Source organism: Lathyrus oleraceus, chromosome 5, assembly GCF_024323335.1.
Source record: "Lathyrus oleraceus cultivar Zhongwan6 chromosome 5, CAAS_Psat_ZW6_1.0, whole genome shotgun sequence".
In the NCBI taxonomy this organism is placed as follows: domain Eukaryota; kingdom Viridiplantae; phylum Streptophyta; class Magnoliopsida; order Fabales; family Fabaceae; genus Lathyrus; species Lathyrus oleraceus.
Window position 1 is genome coordinate 285009813 of NC_066583.1, and position 19872 is coordinate 285029684.

General features: G+C 38.1%; 2 protein-coding genes across 2 annotated transcripts; both read left to right on the top strand.

Moving 5' to 3' along the window:
• The first annotated feature begins 3635 nt into the window (after window positions 1-3635).
• Window positions 3636-4082, top strand: LOC127080223 (uncharacterized). The gene has a single exon (XM_051020551.1). It carries the CDS (start codon window positions 3636-3638, stop codon window positions 4080-4082), a length of 447 nt encoding a protein of 148 aa, XP_050876508.1.
• A 2516-nt stretch (window positions 4083-6598) lies between these two features.
• Window positions 6599-7077, top strand: LOC127080224 (uncharacterized). Its single transcript, XM_051020552.1, has 2 exons — window positions 6599-6937; window positions 7033-7077. Exons 1-2 carry the CDS (start codon window positions 6599-6601, stop codon window positions 7075-7077), a joined length of 384 nt encoding a protein of 127 aa, XP_050876509.1.
• Window positions 7078-19872: the final 12795 nt, after the last annotated feature.

Sequence of the window (19872 nt, forward strand, 5' to 3'; positions counted from 1 at the left end):
ACTATATCCTAGTCTCCTTAAGGATTCACAAAGAACAACCTTCATTATCTTCTCAAGGATACAAATATATCCTCGTCTCATTAAGAACTCACAAAGAACAACCTTCTTTGTCTTCTCAAGGATAACCTCCTTAAGGAATCAAATAGACAGTTTGAGTAATATTTTTATGTGTGACAAGATGCTTCTATACAAGCATATTTTACACAAATGATAAACAAATACTTAAAGAAAAACTGTATAGAAAAATGATAGCTTTTCAAATAAACTTTGTCAAGTTTTTGCAACGCTTTAGTATTCTTCTATATCTCTCTTTTCTTCAAGTCTCCAAGTCCCACTTATATGGCATAAGGAGAAGACCGTTGAAGGGAAAAATAGGGAAAGCTCATATAGCGGCTGTCCACTGTTGGATGGGAAAGGAGTGATACTGCGTACTATCCTTCACCCACAAAATCAGTGGCATGTGTGATGTATAGTACTGTCCTTGCCCACGAAATCAGGTAGTGGAAAGGATTTTCAATTTGTATTATGTACTATTTAATCATGTTCCCATTTGATCTTATCTTTAAGTTCATTGACTTCTGATGAAAGTTGATTGAAGCATGAAATGGAGAAACATAAAGTTGGATTCAAAAACTTCATAATCTTTAGTCAAAACCTTGACAATGTCAGTAGTCTGGCTTGAGATCTTCAGAGTCTTCAGCTACGTAACACACCTTTAGAAGCTTGCCATTTTCAGAAGTTTCGTGATCAGAGTCACGTCCAGAAGCATGAACTGAGAGAACATTGCAGCAACAACATAGTGTTTCCTTAGAAGCTTCTTAGGAGTGAATCAACATAGAAGCAGAAAGATTTTTGCAACAGTAATATTGAACATATTTCTGAACTTCTTATAACTGGCGCATAAGCGGATTTGGAAGTCATTATTCAGAAATTGATGACATTGCATGTCATATACTCAGAATCAGAACTGACTATTAAAGCTACACAATAACAAACCATTAGGGTACCAAAATTGTTCTCACACAAATACAACATTGTTATCATCAAAACTCAAGGTATAGATGCAGAACCAAATCTTGTTCTAACAACAATTTCACGTGAAAAGTTTCTAAATCCCAACTTTTTATATTTATATAATGTTAATTCACAATTTTTATCCACAACACTCCAATATTACAACTTAGCCCCACAACTTCTCTAAAAACTCAACTTCTTCCCTCACTACCAATTTTTCATAAAATATTATTTAAATTAAATAAATATTTAATTTATATAAATACTTAATTTAAATAATTATATAATTAAAGTATCTATATTTTCTTCTCTTCCAACCTATTACAAAATAATAAAATATGTCTAATTATCCGTAATAACTTGAATAATAATGTTTTACTTTATTGTTCTCCAATCTTATAACTCTGATAATTATTAAATTACCCAAATGCCCATACGCATCAAATAACACAGAAATTCAAATATAACGAATAAAATACATCAATAATTAAATAAAATATTTAATTAAAAAGAAGGGTATTATAGTTGATACATTAGAGGGCGAGGGCCTAAATCTTTACCCCGGCCCACACTAAAGTGCTGGCAAAACGGGCATGCCTGACGGGCCGTACCCATTTTGCCCCCTACTTATGATAATCTATGTCGTTGATGGTATTTTTTCTGATATGTTAGGATTTGAAGTTGCTATATGCTTGTTCTCACTTCGTATTTTGTTTTGTTACTACTTTTATACAACAAGTTTAGTTAGGCGAAGCGAGCTTATCAGTAACAGAAAAATAAAATCTCTGCATTTTTCACTAGGCGAGACAACGAGTATTTGATAGAATTGGCATTCTGGAATGTCTCGCCCGAGTCTCGCCCGGAGCTCGCTAAGCGAGAGCTCTCTTGAGCCTCACATGGAGCTTGCTTAGAAGCCTCGCTAGGGCCCGCTAAGCGAAACAGGGGAAATCAGGGAAAGGAAACATTATGCCTCGTCTCACTTGGAGCTTGCCCGAGCTTGCTAAGCGAGAGTCCTTATGTTTTGAAAAAAGTTTAGTGTTCCTGGTTCCACCATAAAACGAAATTCGTGACTTCAATTAATGCGATGTCCAATGCGTTGGAAAACTAGTCCATGCTTTACCTTTTTGGTACAAGAAATCATTCTTATGTTTCCATATTGTTTGAAATAATGATAATGAACTATGACCTGTGTTTCATGTATCATGTTGGAATCTGTATATGTATTAATTATATGGTTAATGATTGAGATTGAAATGTTGTACATGCATGAGAAGGCAAAGTACTAAGTTCCTATAATGGATACGTAATTAGTACAAGATTGCTGACATATTAATTCAACCTAATAGAGTCTTAATTAGTAGAGTGCTAGCTACACCTACTAAATTCCAATCGGAAGGTCGTAATAATGGTAGGTCATGTACTAAATCTAATCTCGTGGGCTCGTAATTAGTTGTGGAACTCAGTTCCTATCTGAAGGATTGAATGATGTAAGTATATTGGTTCTAATTCAGAACCATAAAGATACACTAATACTAGTCAGAGTATCATAAATGTTGTAACTTGATTTAATGTGCTAATTGATTAAGTGGTATATGTTATGTGAATAAAATAGTAGGATGTGAGAATACTATGAAACTGGAGTCATACTCGAGGCTAAATTGATCATGGCGTAATAGGCATAAAGAATGGTTAATTACACATTTTTCCTGTAAATGTAACCATAAGCCCCAGTTGTTATAGATGGTGTTTAATGGTTGTAATAGGCGATAATCGTTATAACCTTCTCTCATTTTCAAGGCTCCTTCCTAGTGCCCATGGATCATAAGACCCTATAGAGATTAAGACCCCTTTAGAGCCGAGTGGACCCATAAGATAGGGGAACTCATTGAGATTATCATCTCATCCCACTATTGTTGTTGTTTTTCAGGTAGTTATTTGCATGTGAAAGATAAGGATAATCTTGCGTGATGATGTTATAGTGATCACATTTTTTGGATCATGATATTCCACTATGGATTATATGGACTCTGATACAAATCCTAGTTTTGTTTAGGAGCTTTTGTATATCATGTTCCATTAATGTTTTATATTTCTTTTGGACATGTATATATAATGTAGCCGATAGGCTCTTATGTGTATTCAATACCACTTACATTATGTATAATATTTTTCTAAATGTATATTATATGTGGGTGTTACAATCGATATCATAGTAGATCAATTATTGACCCAACCATGAAACATCATAAGTGAATTAAATTTGGCCTCATATGTTTAATTTTTGTCGTTGTCCTCGATGTCATATATTATAGTATTGAGCCTAATCAACTTAATTCTATATGTATGAAATTTAGGAACATAACTGACCGATGCAGAGGTCTTGGAAGGCACAGAAATGAGAATGTAGATTCATAATGAACGATTTAGGATAAAGGGGCTCAGTGGCATCCTTAGTATATGCATTTCATGTAACATGTGTTGCAGCAAACCAATGGTGATTCCCAACCAAATTCCGCTCCACAAGTAGTTGCGAGTGGTAACTTCCGAGACTTTTTGGGGTAAATCCTACCGAGTTTCAAGGTAGTGTTGACCTGTTCAAAGCCCATGATTGGTTGTCTCACATGGAAAAGGTGTTTAGGATTATTCCTTGTAGTGAGGGGATCAAAGTGGTTTTTGCACCGCAGATGATGAAAGGTCGTGCAACAAGACGGTGGGATAGTTCTTTGAACCTTATGACCAACCAAGAGATTCCAATACACTCAGAGCACTTTAAGACCACTTTCTTGGATAAGTATTTCCCGAATAGCTTGAGAACTCAGAAGGAGTTCGAGTTTCAACAACTCAGACAAGGTATCATGTCGGTGACTAAGTTTGTCGAGAAGTTTGAGAACATGGTTGTATACTTCAGGAAAATTGTGTATGCTTTAAATGAGAAGTGGAATGTGAACCAATTTATGTTTGGACTTAGAGTTGAGATTACTCACAATGTATCTCAAAGAGAGTTTATTACTTATGCTGAATTGTTGAGGCAATGTTATATTGCTGAAGATAGTTTGAAAAGAGTTTGAGAGGAAGGAAATCAATATAGGTTTTATCAGAGATACCATGGAAGACCAAGTCATCAGTTTTAGCCTAAGTATCAATCCTTAAAGGGGAATCAGAGACATAATGAAAGACCTGTCCAGCCTCTTCAAAGCCAATTATGCAGGAAGTTTCATTTTAGAAAGTGTGGGTTCATATGGATTCAGTGTTATCAATGTCAGGAAGAAGTTCATGTATCTTATGATTGTCCTTAGAGAAGAATTTAAGTGTTAGGAAAGAATATTGGTCGAGTCTATCCCTTAGACGCTAAGAGACTAAGGGTGATAATAATCTGATCTCTCATACGTGTCACTTGAATAACCGTCCTTGCTTTGTATTGTTTGATTGTGGAGTATCACATTCCTTTGTATCGACTTAATGTGTGAAACGTCTAAAATTAAAAGTAATTTTGTTATCTCCTCCTATGGTGGTTTCTACCGCTATGGATAGTAGTGTTAAGATGTCATTGCAGTGTGAAAACTGTTCACTATCTGTGTATGGTCGAGTTTTCCAAATTGATCTTATATGCTTACTACTTAAGAAGATTTATATGGTGTTGGGTATGGATTAGATATCTTCCAATTATGTGTATAATGGCTGCAAGAAAAAGTAATCTTTATTTCAACCGATGAAGCCACTCCCGACAATGTGATAATCATTCTTCTACGGGTAATGATGGCATTACCAATCTTTTATTCGAGCGCGAAAAGTCTAATCTATTAATTCGGGAAGAGGAATCAAGCAAGGGTGTGAATGTTGTGCAAGTTCCTATAGTCTGTGAATTTCTAGAAGTTTTTCCCTAGGACGTCACTTCTCTTCCTCCAGATAGAGAAATGGAGTTCTTTATCGATCTTGTGCCAAGAAATGCCCCAATCTCCATTGTTCTATATAGTATGTCACCAGTTGAACTCAGAGAGTTGAAGAGTCAGTTGGAGGATTTATTGGATACACATTTTGTTTGTCTGAGTGTGTCACCATGGGGAGCCCCGATGTTGTTAGTGAAGAAGAAAGATATGGTAATGCTTATGTGAATTGATTACCATCAATTGAAAACTTATGAAGAGAAATATCTAACGAATGACATTGAATTATAAACTATTGTGTTTACTCTGAATATGTGGCACCATTGTTTATATGGAGTACATTTTGAGATGTTTTGTGACCATAAGAGTTTGAAATACCTGTTTGATCAGAAACAGTTAAACATGCAACAAATAAGATAAATGAAGTACTTGAAATATTTTGACCTTGAATTAAAGTACCATCTGAGTAAAGAAAATAAGGTGGCAAATTCATTAAGTTAGAAACAAATACATAAGGCCGAGTTGATCCTATTAGAATATGATGTATTGGAAAAATTCAAGAATCTTGATCTTTATTTTATGTGGACTTAGAATGGCGTGACGATGGAAAATTCGAATGTTACTTTGGATTTGAGGGAAAGGATTTGACAATGTTAATTATTGGATGATGAGTTGCAAGAAAGGATAAACCAATCAGGTTTTTTCTCAGGCTAAGGATGGAGTTCTTGTGTTTAATCAAACAGTATGTGTCCCGAAGGATATAAAATTGAGAAGGATGGTCCAAGAAGCGGCACACAAAAATATGTTTACCATTTATCTAGGTTCAGCAAATATGTACCAAGACCTGAAGAAGGATTATTGGTTGCCTAATATGAAGAGAAGTATTACCGAGTATGTACCTGAATATATGGTATGCCAACAAGTAAAGATTGAGCATCAAAAACCAAATGGACTGTTGCAACTATTAGATGTTCCGGTGTGGAAATGTGATAGTATTTCTATGGACTTTGCAGTAGGGTTACCATGTAATCAGGATGGTTATGGCTCAATTGGGTAATTATAGATGGATTAACAAAGTCAGCTCATTTTTCTGGTCATGAAGACCATGTACAAAGCTATTCATCTAGCAAGATTATTTATTGCATAATTTGTGAGGTTGTATGGTATTCCCTCTAATATCGTATCTGATAGAGACCCTAAGTTCACCTTTAGATATTGGGAAGCATTTCAACATGATATGGGTACAAAGTTATGTTTGAGTGCGTCTAATCATCCTCAGACGAATAGTTAGACTGAGAGGACGATTAAGACTTTGGAAGATATACTAAGGGCACGCGTGCTTGATAGTAGAGGAAATTGGAAATATCTTTTACCCTTGATCTAATTTGCTTACAATAATAGTTATCATGCGACCATTGGTAATGGCTTCGTATGAAGATCTCTACAGAAGGACGTGTAGGACGCCTCTTTCTTGGATGAAAGTCGGTGAGAAAGGAATTTTAGGACCAGAAGTTATTAAAGAAACTACTGAAAAGATAAAGATGATCCAAGAGAAAATGAAGATAACTTAAGATTTTCAAAAGAGCTATGCAGACAATAGGCAAAGACCATTGGAGTTTGGACAAGGTGAACATGTGTTCTTGAAAGTCACCCCGAGGTTGAGATTGAAAGGACCTTTTAAGTCATGAAAGTTAAGTCTAATGTATGTTGGACCATATCATATCATTGAAAGGATCGATGAAGTAGCGTACCGTTTAGACTTACCACCCCCACTCTCCGAATTGCATGATGTGTTTCATGTATCTCATATTTGGAGATTCATTCTTGACTATCTTCAGCATGTTCTTCCAGATACTCTTGAGGTAGAAGCATATATTTCATTCAAACCTCAACCCAGTCAGATTATGGATCGTGCAACTAAGATATTAAGGAATAAGGTGATTCCTCTTGTCAAGGTTCTTTGGGAAAGATCGCACCCGGGCGAAGCTAATTGGGAGCTAGAGTCTGAGATGCAAGAAGCTTACCCTTACCTTTTCCAGGTATTTTCTTTTGAAAATTCAAGGACGAATTTTATGTTAAGGGATGAAGGGAATGTAATATCACATATCCTCTTAAATAGTTCATTCGTTTCCAGTTGGATCAGATTGAGCTCATATATGCTATATTGATTGTCAGTTGAGACAAATAGAGTAATTAATAAACTCAATTAAGCTTAATTCTTACTCAATTTAATTGACCTTTATTAATAAGTAAAAGAAGGTATATTTTAGTAACATTAATGAATGGTCAATTATTCTCTAGAAGAAATATCTCTTTTAGATATTTTCTCTTCTCCTCTTACCAACCTTTTACCTTGTTGAAGTAACAAAGAAAAGAAGAGAAAGTTGGTAAAGATAGAAAGAAAAGGAAGAGAAAGAGAGAAGAAGAGAAGAAGAGAAGAAGAGAAGAAAAAGGAGAAAGAATGGAAAGAAAAAGAATCATCTTGCTTCATCAAGAATCATCTCCAACCTTCACCGTCTTTTTGATTCAAGGTGGGTTCCTAGTTAGACATAGCTATGACGGGGGAAAATCTATGAATGGGAAGTTATGGTTTTGTGTGTTTTTCCATGATCATGAGCTCGATGTTAATACATGATGTTCTTGTTGATTTCCATGTCAACTTGTGGTAATATATGTTATTGGTATGCTTTGCATGATATGTTATAATTTGAAGTTGTTATATGTTCGTTCTCCCTTCTTGTTACATTTTATTACTGGTTTTGTGAAGCAACTCTAGATAGACAAAGGATCTGCTTGTTGAAGCGAGCTTACCAGTAGAAGTAGATGAAAAGCTATGCATTTCTCGCTAGGTTAGATAATGAATATTTGAGAGAATTCGCATTCTGGAATCTCTCGCTTGAGCCTCACTTGGAGCTCACTAAGAGAGAGCTTGCTTGGATGCCTCGTTAGACCTTGCTAAGCGAAACAAGGGATATCTAGGAAAGTAAACATTCTGCCTCATCTCGCTTGGAGCTTGCCCGAGCTTGCTAAGCGTGAGTGTTTATGCCATGAAAAATATTTAGTGTTCCTGTTTCCACCATAAAATGGGAGTCGTGACTCCGATTAACACAAGGTTGAATGCGTTAGAAAACTAGTCTAATGCTTTACCTTTTTGATAAAAGAAATCATGCTTATGTTTCTGTAGCTGGGTATTCGTTACCATTAGAGATATTGACTAAATCCAAGGTAAATCATACAAGTCGAGTCGCCACCGCACTTCTATTTATCCAAAGGAATGGTTAGAAAGCGAACAAAAACCTAATAGTTTTAACAAAAACTAGTAAAAGAAACAGAGATATGGGTAAGGGGGTTGGTTATGCAATGGGAAGGTGTTAGTCACCCTAAACATCCTAGGTACTCCTAGGGAGCCCTTTTCATGCTTGTTATAAGGTTGTTTGTTTTTGTGAAAGAAAAAAAAATTGTTTGTGCAAACATGATTGAAGAGATGAGAGGAGAATATACAAGTTAATTACAATTTGTGTTTGGATGGATAAACCCATTGCCTACGTACCATCTTATAAAAGATTAGGATCAAAACCTCGTAGTTCGGGGTAAAAATCTCAAAACAAGTTGGTGAATTGATTGGTCCAAAAGCCTTAAGGTCTTTTGTTATCAAAGGGAGAAAACTCAACCAAACCACAAATCCACCATGTGAGGATAGCTTCAACATGCTAGTGAGGGGCTAACCCTATAATAAGCATGGAAGACTCATTGTCCATCACTAAGGATATAAGTGAGTATTACATCTACCACAAGGATAACTCATACCTAATAGCTAAAGATCATGGAAATTTTGATTAAGAAAGTGGCCATTGGAACCACAAAAGACATTTAAATGGGTTATATTTACCAATTAGAAGTATGTACAAGAATGGTCAAAGTTGACTTAAGGATTCAATTCAAAATAAGTATTGTAAAAAGAAAGTTTGAAAATCAAAAGCATAAGGCTTAGGTTTCTAATGTTTGAAAACAATAGTTAAATGTTTGCACAAAAGGTTTTGGCTTGGGTTAGAGTGGAGAGAAGAAGAAGAAGGGCTAAGTCCTAAGTAAAACAAAAAGAGAAGGGATGAAGAATCAAAACCACAATGGAGTCCCTCTCTTAAGATCATATTGATGATCCAAGTAGCTCTCATCCTTTGGAATAAGCAATCACAAAGCATAAGCAATCAAACAAGTCTCTTAAGAGATCCTCAATGCATCTTGTATCTTCCACTTGGATGAACATGGAAATAGTCCTCCAATTAAGATCAAATGGAAACTCCTAGCATAAAAGCCCACACATCAAAAGTTCCATGAAGTAAAACAAGAATGGACAAGAGTGAGTTTAGAGATTTGGTCCTTCTAATCGATCTTCATCATTAAGATCCTTTTACTCCAATTTTGTATAAGGAAGGTCCTAGAATCTAAGTCCAATTCTGCATTTCTTTGCATAGGGAAAGTCCTAGAAACTAAGTCCATTTCTTTGCATTTGGTCCACAACAATCAAAACAAAAACACAAGCACAATAGTATATACACAATTATGTGCTCAAGTGAGCAAAAGGCAAATGGCATTAACATAAACATGTGCTCAAGTGAGCAAAGAGAAAAGCAAATGGATAATATGTGCAAGAATAGTAAATTTCATAAAAGTAAATTGCATAAAAGCAAATTGCATAAAGTAAATGTTAATTGTCAATAGTTAGTGTTAGTAGTTAGTGTGCCATAAGGCGAATTTAGCGCTATGTTAAGCAATCGTAACTGGATTTATGTAGAAGTCACAACTATCTGAGGCCGGTCAATAATAATGTAGGCAACAACACAAGTTAGAAGTCTTGATTAGAGAACCAAGTTCCAACAACTTGCCATGCCAAAAAGAAAATGAGAATTGATCTTGTATTGGTTTAAGCCTTTTGCATGATTTAGAAGACAACCTATCCTTAATGCAAAGCCATTCACTTGATCAATTGATCAAGATGAATTAGATTTGAATCAAGGAAGATTAAATCTCCCTAACCAATGCTAACTTATCAACCTTCAACTCATTGATCAAAAGAAAGAAGAAGGAGAAGAAAAAGAAGATGGATAAGAGAAATGGAAATGGCAAAATTAAAGTACATTAAATGAAGTAACATGTACCAATCTCCATATGTTGACCAATGGCATTGAAAGTCAAAGTCAAACAATCAAAAACAGAAGTGAGATGAAGATTGGAAGTCAAGAAATGAACAAAATATTTTTGGCATTTTTTAAGATTTAAAATTAAACTTGAATTAAAAATAATGGAAAGGTCAAACTTCAAAATCACTTCAAATCAACCTTGAAAGGTCCAAGTAATTTATCCCAAGTTCAACAAGGTCAAACAAAGTTTGACAAAAATTCAGCATTTTTATAAGTCAGAAACTATTTTTAATCAATTAAAAATGAATAAAAATAACCTAATTGAACTAAAATCTCAAATCAATTTAAAAATTGATGAGAATATTTTTCATAGATCCATCATCATTCAAATAGGGTAGGAAAATATTTTTGTACTTTTTGAATATCAAAAACTAATTAAAATGAATTAAAAATAACCAGAAAAGAGAAAATTCACAAAAAATATCAAATGACAAAATAAAAAATATTAAAAATCAGAAATAGAAACTAGAATTTATTTGGAGACTAATGCAATTGGTCCCATAATTTTTGGATAAAAAATGAAGGAGATATTGATTTTTGAAATAAAATAGAATTAAAGAAAATAAAATGGAAATAAAACAGAAAATAGAAATTGGAAAAAAGCGTGGACCGTTTGATCTGAGCTCATTAATTGAGCTGGCAGATCATGAGGTCATGAAGCGCGCGCCTACCATGAGCCTTGGTCAACTGAAACACACCGTGCCATAAAACGAGTCATAACATTGGACGCACGGGATTGAATCTGGAAACGTGAATGAACGATCCAGATTAGATCTGGAGTTGGGACGGCCACCGGAGCCACCGTCTTCTCCGGTGAGACCTCCAGTTCCGGTGAGAATTGCAGACATGGCAATCTCAACCAAATGGAGCGATCTGTATACCAATCGAAAGAGGGGGTGATGTACATCACTCCTATACCATGCACTTCCACTCTAGATCCCTATAAATGGAGAAATCAGAGATGGAAGTATGATGGTGTTCATCATGAACTTCATGTTTTTGCAAAATTGAAAGCACAAATCAAATGCCTCTATTGAGAGGACTTCAGCCAGACCAAGAAACACAAGAAATAAGCAAGGATCAAAGAGTTTCGAAGAGGAAAAGTTCTGTTATGCACCTTTAAAATGCAGGTCTTAAGAGCACGATTCTTCACAACCAATGCTTGCAATGTGATCTGGTGATGAAGAGGAAGCAAGGCTGAGGAATTATAGGTCTGAAAATCAACCAAGGAAGTTGAAATTCAGATATGAATTTTTTGGAAGAAAAGTGAAATTCCTTTAGTGATGGCTATGGAGAGAATTCTGCAGCATTTCAGGTTGAACCAGGGGCCCTTTTTGAATGGCATAGGGTCTCTATTTATAGAGAGAGTGGCAAGGAATTGATGAACAAAGTCGTGTGCATGAGATTCGATAATCCTTGCATGGGCTTGCATGATCATGCACAAGGCCCAAAAATAATGCCAATTGCAAGCTGAACTCAAATGCCAAAGGTTTGGACGTGTAATTTGCTCTGAATTGGCTTGTGCAACAAGATTTCAACATGAATTCCACAATTGAACCTAAACATCCACCTCTTCGAAAATACCATTTAGAAAATCCAAGCATAGGCATGTGGGTAATGGTTGGAAAGTTCTTTGTATAAGGAACAAATGTTATGTTGGACAAAAACTCATTTGAAGTGTGGAAATTTATGAAATTTGAGTTTAAAGTGTGATGTGCAAAAAATGTCAATGCAAGGTTTCCAAATTTGGCCAATGTTCAAGCTCTTCTATTTTGATGATGCAAGCGCCAAATGGAAAAATCTCCAACATCAAAGTTTTAGATCTTTTTAATACAATAAAAATGGACTTAAATTTTGCATCATTCGGATTTTTTATGAAAGAGTTATGGGCACTTGAAGTTGGACTTTTTTGACTTTTAATGCATTTGGTCAAAAAGGACCTATAATGTCTTGCATTATCACATGTATTTCCTTTGAGATTTTGAAATTTTGTTCAACATAACATTTGAAGTAGACATCTTGATATTTCTAATGCATTTTATCCCACCTCAAAATCATAAAAAATTAATGAGTTATTTCCTTGGGAAGTTGACCCAAAATTAGGGTTTCAGTCAAAATGACCTATAATGTATTGGAATGACAGATGGCCTTCCAAGCTTCAAATCAATTTTTGATGAACGTGAAAGTTGTTCATATTGTTCTTAAGAACATTGTTTCTTTTGGAACCATCTCCATTTGACCAACACATAAAAAGTTAGGTCTCAGTGCATTTCAAAATAGTCAGATGAATTAACTAATCAACTTCTCAAGTTCATGACTCATATCTTGAGGAATTGATGATTGAGGACACTCAAATAAGTTCAAATATGCATGAAATGAAGAGTTAAATAACTTCCCTTGGTTGTATTTGATCATGGGCTGAGGTTGCTTCAGGAGCAAGGCATTATGGTGCACAAATGAATTAGGGTTTCCTTGAAGAACAAGACCTTAAACCCTTTGACTTTCTTTGATCAAAATGATGAATTGAGGTACTAGGGAGGCATATTTGATGGATGAGAGCTTTGGGGACCATTACCATGCTTGCTTTCATCTTCTCTTAGCCATATCATTGCACATAGGGTCTCCTAGAAGCTTTGGACCTTGTGACTGCTCAAGCTACAAACAAAAGATGTTAGTGACATATTTTTGTGCTTTTGGTTAGTAAACAAAAATAAGAAAAGCAATGATATACAATTCAAGCATGCTTGGTGATCTCAAACCACCTTACAGAAGGTCCCACCCAAAGGCAAAGGGAACCAAGATGCTAGTGATCCTTGAGGCAATGCAAGTGCAATGTTATGATGCCATGAGGGATCTTAGGGGCAAAAATTGGGGTCTTACAGATGCCCCTATTTAAGGTCATTCTAGCCGGAGAAGTGAAGGTTAAAATCTTCGTCTCGACGGGGTAGAATGGGCTTAAATAATAACAAAGAGAGGAATTTTGGTCCCTAAGAGACCTCATGATGCAGATGTATGCATGCAAGCGGTAATACTTTGTGGGGATATGCGTCCACAAAAGAAAAAGAAACCCGGAGAGGCTAAAAATCCAAAGGAGTAATACACTCACTAGGGAGACAGAGACTCTGGGGGAGTAAAGGGTGAAAACGCGTGAGCAGGTCACGACTCAAAACTTGGGGAACAGAATTCCAAAGGGAATAAATCCATTGGAAAGACTCGAGCTGACTCGAAGGTGCATGTGTTGGGGAATATGCCAACACAACAAAATTATCCACAATAGATACTTCGGATAAAAATCCGGACTCATGTGAGGATAATCCACTAAGGGACCTCACTGGGGATATCCAAAAAGGACTCTCCTGGGGAAGCAACGGGATGTGGTATTGTAATACCCCAAAATTTACCCTTCATTTTTCCTTAAAAAAAAACGAAAAAAAGAAATTAATTAATTAATTAATTAATTAATTAATTAATTAAATAAATAAAATAAATAAATAAAATATAACAGATTATTTTGGACTTGGGTCTCCCTCATTTGAGCCCACTACCCACGAAAATCAGTCTATAAATACTGAAGTTTCAGTAGAGGAGTGACACTTGGAGTTACACTGGGAGATTCACTTGAGAAAAAGGGAGAGAAGCAAAATACTCTGAGGTTTCCTTGGAACAAAACCCTGAGGAAAAAGATAGTGAGAGAAGACCTGACAGAGAACTCAGAGCAGCCTCCAAACCCTGAAGGGAAATCAACTTGTAAACCTCACGGGTGCAACTCAATTTCAATCAAGCTCTCCAATCAGGTTTGCCCTATATCCATCATCTTTATGCCTTTTATTTGAATGCTCTAAATGTATGAGGTATTATGGGTGAATTTGATACCTTTTTTGTGAGCCTTTTGTGAATTTTGATGGACTTATTCATGTGGTTACATTTTGATTTAGGGGCAACTCTGGGTTACCCTATTTTGTTTATTCTAACCTGTCTTGTGTTTCCATGGCATTGTTTTCTCTTGATTTCATCCTGCTGCTCTAACCCTTTGTCGAGTTTTGTGAGGGCTCACATGGCTTTCGCAGAGACACTCGCGTGGTTTCCCACTTTATTTGTGGGATAGCCCCTGGAGTTTTATTCTGATTATTCGTGTTGACTGATTTCCTTTGACGGTCCAGCTGGAGACATTTCAGGGTTTCTTGCCCCTTTAACTGCTATAGCTTCGGATCTTTATCCGTGTGGTAATTTTTTCCCTTTCTCATACTTTATCGCTTTCTTAGCTGGAAGACCTCGATAGGAGGCAATGTTTGAGCCCCTTGGTGGCATTTTACTTTGAGATACATGTTTTGTGTTTTGTATTCTTATCCCTGCAGGTAGCGCGGTTCCTTCGTCAAGGACTGCCTTTTTGCCCTCGAGCATCCCAAACCCTAAAACCCAAAGCTACACGTTTACTTCTTCTACTACAGGCGAGTAAGTCTCCAAAGGTCGAGCATCTGGTAGATTGCGTAGTAACGTCGTTCGTCCAAAACCCAATCCATAACCCCGTAGTTAGCCGAACTACGGTTTGCTCTAATTCTCATTCCAGATGAGATACGTAGGCATAAGACGCGATGTCCTAGCGAGCATACATCCCCCCAACCCATAGGTCAGCCGAGCTACGAAGACTCTGATTCTCATATTCAGATGAGATACGTATGCAGTGGATGCGACATCCGCGCGAGTCCTTTTCCTTTAACCCTTTTTTAATAAATAAACACATTAGGTAAACCCACACCCTTTAGACAAAAACCACAAAAGTGGATCCCGTAGAGTACTACGGATGCGTAGGGGTGCTAATACCTTCCCTTCGCATAACCGACTCCCGAACCCAAGATTTGGTTGCGAGACCCCGTCTTGTCCTTTCCTTTTTCAGGTTTACTTCGAGCGTTTCCTTTCCCTCCCTTGGGATAAATAACGCACGGTGGCGACTCTTCTGTCATTTTCTTTCGCCGGTTGTTTTTTCGCACACTGTATTTTTCAGGTTGCGACAGCTGGCGACTCTGCTGGGGATACTAAGAAGTTGACCTCTTGCTGGTCCATCTTCCCTAAGCGAGTCCCTCCTAGCTTTTGTAGTTTGTTTGTTTATTGGGTGTTCATGCTTTTGTACAGTTATTTATTTACCTGCTTTACCTTATTACATTGTGTACATATCATTGTTGTATCTGTTGGTTGGCTATGGCTGCTTGGTGATCTTTGTGAGATGAGTTCTATACCCGAACTCGGGTGCACTTAAGATAGGAGAATGGCATAGTCCTGTCAACTTGTGTGGAGTATTCCTTAGCGAGTTGACTTGCAAGCCCATTCACTTGGTGGAGGTCATGTTGAGATCAATAATGTCACATAAGTAAGTTGTGGTTAGACATTACTTGTTCCAATATAGACCTAAGAAGCCAAGGACCTTAGTTTACCTAACCCATCTTGGCCTATTCGTAGGACGTAGTGCGAAAGTCGTTCAAATGTAAGATTTGATACGATTGTTACGCGATACTACACTCATAAGAGTCTCTCTTGAGAATATTGTTGGAATACGAGTAGTCGTTCCTCTGATAATATCCGAAAGATGGGATTATGACTATGGGAACCTTTTGTAGAACATGTTTGGCAGGTTTAAACCTTAGTACACTCCTTTTGGGTGGTTCTTAACCTAAACTCCATGCTCGTGACTTGCGACAAACCCTTGATTCATGGTTGATATGATCAGGTATCCTTAATATCAATGAAACTCGGGTATTGATAAGGTGTAAACCATAATCCGCCAAAATGGGTGGTTGATATTAAGGATAACATGATCCATCCCATGACCTTTGTTTGGTGTGCTCTTAATTCCTCTCCAGACAGTGCAACCTGACAGATGTTCAAGCAGATACATCAATCCTGATTGACATGCCACTGCACTGCATTCACATCATTTTGCATCACATCATTTTGCATTCATAATCATTCACACATGTTTATCCATTTCTGTGGGGTTTATATCTTCCACTTGATTCTAGTCGGAATTTTCTTGGTTCTCATCAACGGCTTAGTCTTTTTTTTACACTGTTTATCAAATGTGAGACTGGAATCAAGGGGGTAGAATACTTTTGGAATTGATAAACATGTCATTGAATTTGCATATTCATTAGCATGTCTTGCATAACAGGTACTGCCGCAGGGGTGACCATTCCAGCTGCAGCACCACTACAACAACAACAATCACAACGTCAACCAGCTCAGTATCAACAGCAGCAACAACCGGGTAACAGACCCGCTTATCAACAGAGGTAAAGGATGATGGACCGGCGTTTCGATACCCTTCCAATGTCGTACGCCCAGTTGCTTTCTAGTCTTCAACAACTACAACTTGTGCAATTACGCACTCTGGCTCCTCCTGTTGGTAGACTTCCGGCGGGTTACGACGCCAACGCTAGGTGTAGCTTCCACTCTGGGGCACCTGGCCACAATATTGAGAACTGCAAAGCTTTTAAGCACGTAGTTCAAGACCTCATAGATTCAAAGGCCGTCGACCTTGCACCGGCTCCGAATGTCGTTAACAATCCCATGCCCCAGCATGGTGGTGCGAACGTTAACATGATAGAGGGAAAAGCCAAGTCCATTAAGGATGTGTTGAAGTTGAATACTCCATTGTTGGATATCAAAGGATGCTTGCTGAAGGCCGATGTCTTCCCCGGTTGTGGGAAGGGTTGTTTGGATTGTGCCACTCAGAGTGGAGGTTGTTTGAAACTACAGCAGGGTATTCAGGCCTTGCTCGACAAAGGTATCCTCTAGGTTGAGGGTCTGTCTGTCCAAGAGTCTGCGGAAGGGGTTGAGGAAGAAAGGTTTGAAGATGCTACTGATGAGTTCGCAGATGTTGTTCCTATTGATTCTGTAATCCATGATGTAACTGAAATGGATTCTGATGTTTCGGATGTGTGTACTTCAACGCCTCAGACTCATCAGGGGCCGATCACTTTCTCCAGTGCTGGCATCATTCAGTATGGTCAAGTCTCTGCAGTCAACGAAGAAGATGGGGATAGTGATTGTGACATTGACAACTGGGTGCGTCCGAGAATCCCGGGTGAAGTTCTCAACAATTGGTCTTCTGAGGAGATTATCCAAGTCACTCTTCTTGAAGAGTAATTTTCTTTGTTTATTCATGCATATCCAAGTCTTACGTTCCGCCCAGGGCGTAATGACTCATTGTAGGGCCCATCTATGTGACACTTGCATTTTTATCATAAATAAAGGACGTCTTTTTGCATTTAAATATTTCGTTCCCTGTATTTCTATTTTTGCAGTTTTTCAAAATAAAAAAAAAATGGCAATGTTTTGTTTAGTTTTCACTTCTTGTTCACACTCATAAGCACATACCATCACTCATGCAGATGCACATCACCGGATCCTATTGATAACGGTTCTGCTATGGCTCGCTTCGACTTTGAAAATCCAATCTTTCAAGCTGAAGAAGAGGATGATGAAGATTGTGAATTCCCTGAAGAACTTACCAGGTTATTGAAACAAGAGGAAAGGGTTATTCAACCGCATCAAGATTCTGTTGAAGTGATCAATCTCGGCACCGAAGACGCCAAGAGAGAAATCAAAATAGGGGCTGCTTTGGAAGATAATGTGAAGAAAGGGCTGATTGAATTGCTGCAAGAATACGTTGACATCTTCGCCTGGTCTTATCAGGACATGCCTGGGCTGGACACAGACATCGTGGTACACCGCTTGCCTCTCAAAGAAGGTTGTCCTCCGGTCAAGCAGAAGCTCAGAAGAACAAGACCAGAGATGGCTGTCAAGATAAAGGAAGAAGTGCAAAAGCAGTTGGATGCAGGGTTTCTAGCAGTCACCAATTATCCGCCATGGGTTGCGAACATCATCCCAGTACCTAAGAAGGACGGAAAGGTACGGATGTGTGTCGACTATCGGGATCTGAACAGAGCTAGCCCTAAAGATGATTTCCCATTACCTCACATCGATGTTTTGGTGGATAATACAGCTCAGTTCTCGGTATTCTCCTTCATGGATGGCTTTTCTGGCTATAACCAAATCAAGATGGCACCAGAGGACATGGAAAAGACAACTTTCATAACCCCATGGGGCACCTTCTGCTACAAGGTGATGCCGTTTGGTCTGAAAAATGCCGGAGCAACATATCAACGAGCTATGGTAACTCTGTTCCATGATATGATTCATCATGAAATCGAGGTTTATGTTGATGATATGATTGCCAAATCTCAGACAGAAGAAGAACATTTGTTGAATTTGCAGAAACTGTTTGAGCGTTTGAGGAAATTCAAACTGAGACTGAATCCGAACAAGTGCACTTTCGGGGTGAGATCGGGAAAATTGTTGGGTTTTATTGTTAGCGGAAAAGGGATTGAGGTGGATCCCGACAAAGTAAAAGCGATACAGGAAATGCCAGAGCCAAGAACGGAGAAGCAAGTCCGTAGTTTCTTAGGGAGGTTGAACTACATTGCAAGGTTCATCTCTCACCTAACAACCACGTGTGAGCCAATTTTCAAATTGCTGAGGAAAGATCAGGCTATCAGGTGGAATGAAGATTGTCAAAGGGCTTTCGAGAAGATAAAAGAGTATCTACAGAAACCTCCGATCCTTATACCTCCAGTTCCTGGGAGACCTCTGATAATGTACCTATCAGTGACTGAGAACTCGATGGGGTGTGTATTGGGACAGCATGACGAGTCTGGTCGAAAAGAGCATGCCATATACTACCTTAGCAAAAAGTTTACCGACTGTGAAATCAAATATTCGCAGCTTGAGAAAACGTGTTGTGCTTTGGCCTGGGCTGCTCGCCGACTGAGGCAGTATATGTTGAACCATACTACCTTGTTGATTTCTAAGATGGATCAAGTGAAGTACATCTTTGAGAAGCCAGCTCTCACCGGAAGGGTCGCCCGTTGGCGGATGATTTTAACAGAGTATGATATCCAGTATACGTCATAGAAGGCCATCAAAGGGAGTATTCTGTCAGACTACCTTGCCGAGCAGCCGATTGATGATTATGAACCGATGAAGTTTGAATTCCCTGATGAAGACATCATGTTCCTCAAGATAAAAGACTGTGAAGAGCCAGTTGTTGAGGAGGGACCTGATCCAAACGAAAAGTGGACTTTGTTGTTTGATGGGGCTGTCAATGCTAGAGGTAGTGGAATTGGCGCTGTTATTACTACTCCGAAAGGTGCCCACATACCTTTCACCGCTCGCTTGACTTTTGAGTGCACAAATAACGAAGCTGAGTACGAGGCCTGTATCTTGGGTATTGAGCAAGCCATTGATCTGAGAATCAAGACTCTGGACATCTTCGGAGATTTAGCTCTGGTGATCAATCAAGTGAATGGTGATTGGAATACTCTCCAGCCCACTCTGGTCCCCTACAGAGATTACACGAGAAGACTTTTGACTTTCTTCACAATGGTAAAATTGTATCATATACCTCGTGATGAGAACCAGATGGCAGACGCACTTGCTACTCTATCCTCCATGATCAAGGTAATTCGTTGGAACCATGCTCCCAGGATCGATGTGATGCGCCTTGACAGGGCCGCGTATGTGTTTGTTGCTGAGCTGGTAGTCGATGACAAGCCCTGGTATCACGATATCAAGTGCTTTCTGAAGAATCAAGAGTACCCTGCAGGGGCATCCAACAATGACAGAAAGACTTTGAGAAGATTGACAGGCAGTTTCTTCTTGAACAAAGACGATGTGCTATATAAGAGGAACTTCGACATGGTTTTGCTCAGATGCGTGGACAG

Coding starts and splice junctions, on each gene's coding strand:
- LOC127080223 (XM_051020551.1), top strand. CDS start 3,636: ATGGAAAAGGTGTTTAGGATTATTCCTTGTAGTGAGGGGATCAAAGTG.
- LOC127080224 (XM_051020552.1), top strand. CDS start 6,599: ATGTATGTTGGACCATATCATATCATTGAAAGGATCGATGAAGTAGCG. Junction 6,938..7,032: donor CTTACCCTTACCTTTTCCAG/GTATTTTCTTTT, acceptor ATTCGTTTCCAG/TTGGATCAGATTGAGCTCAT.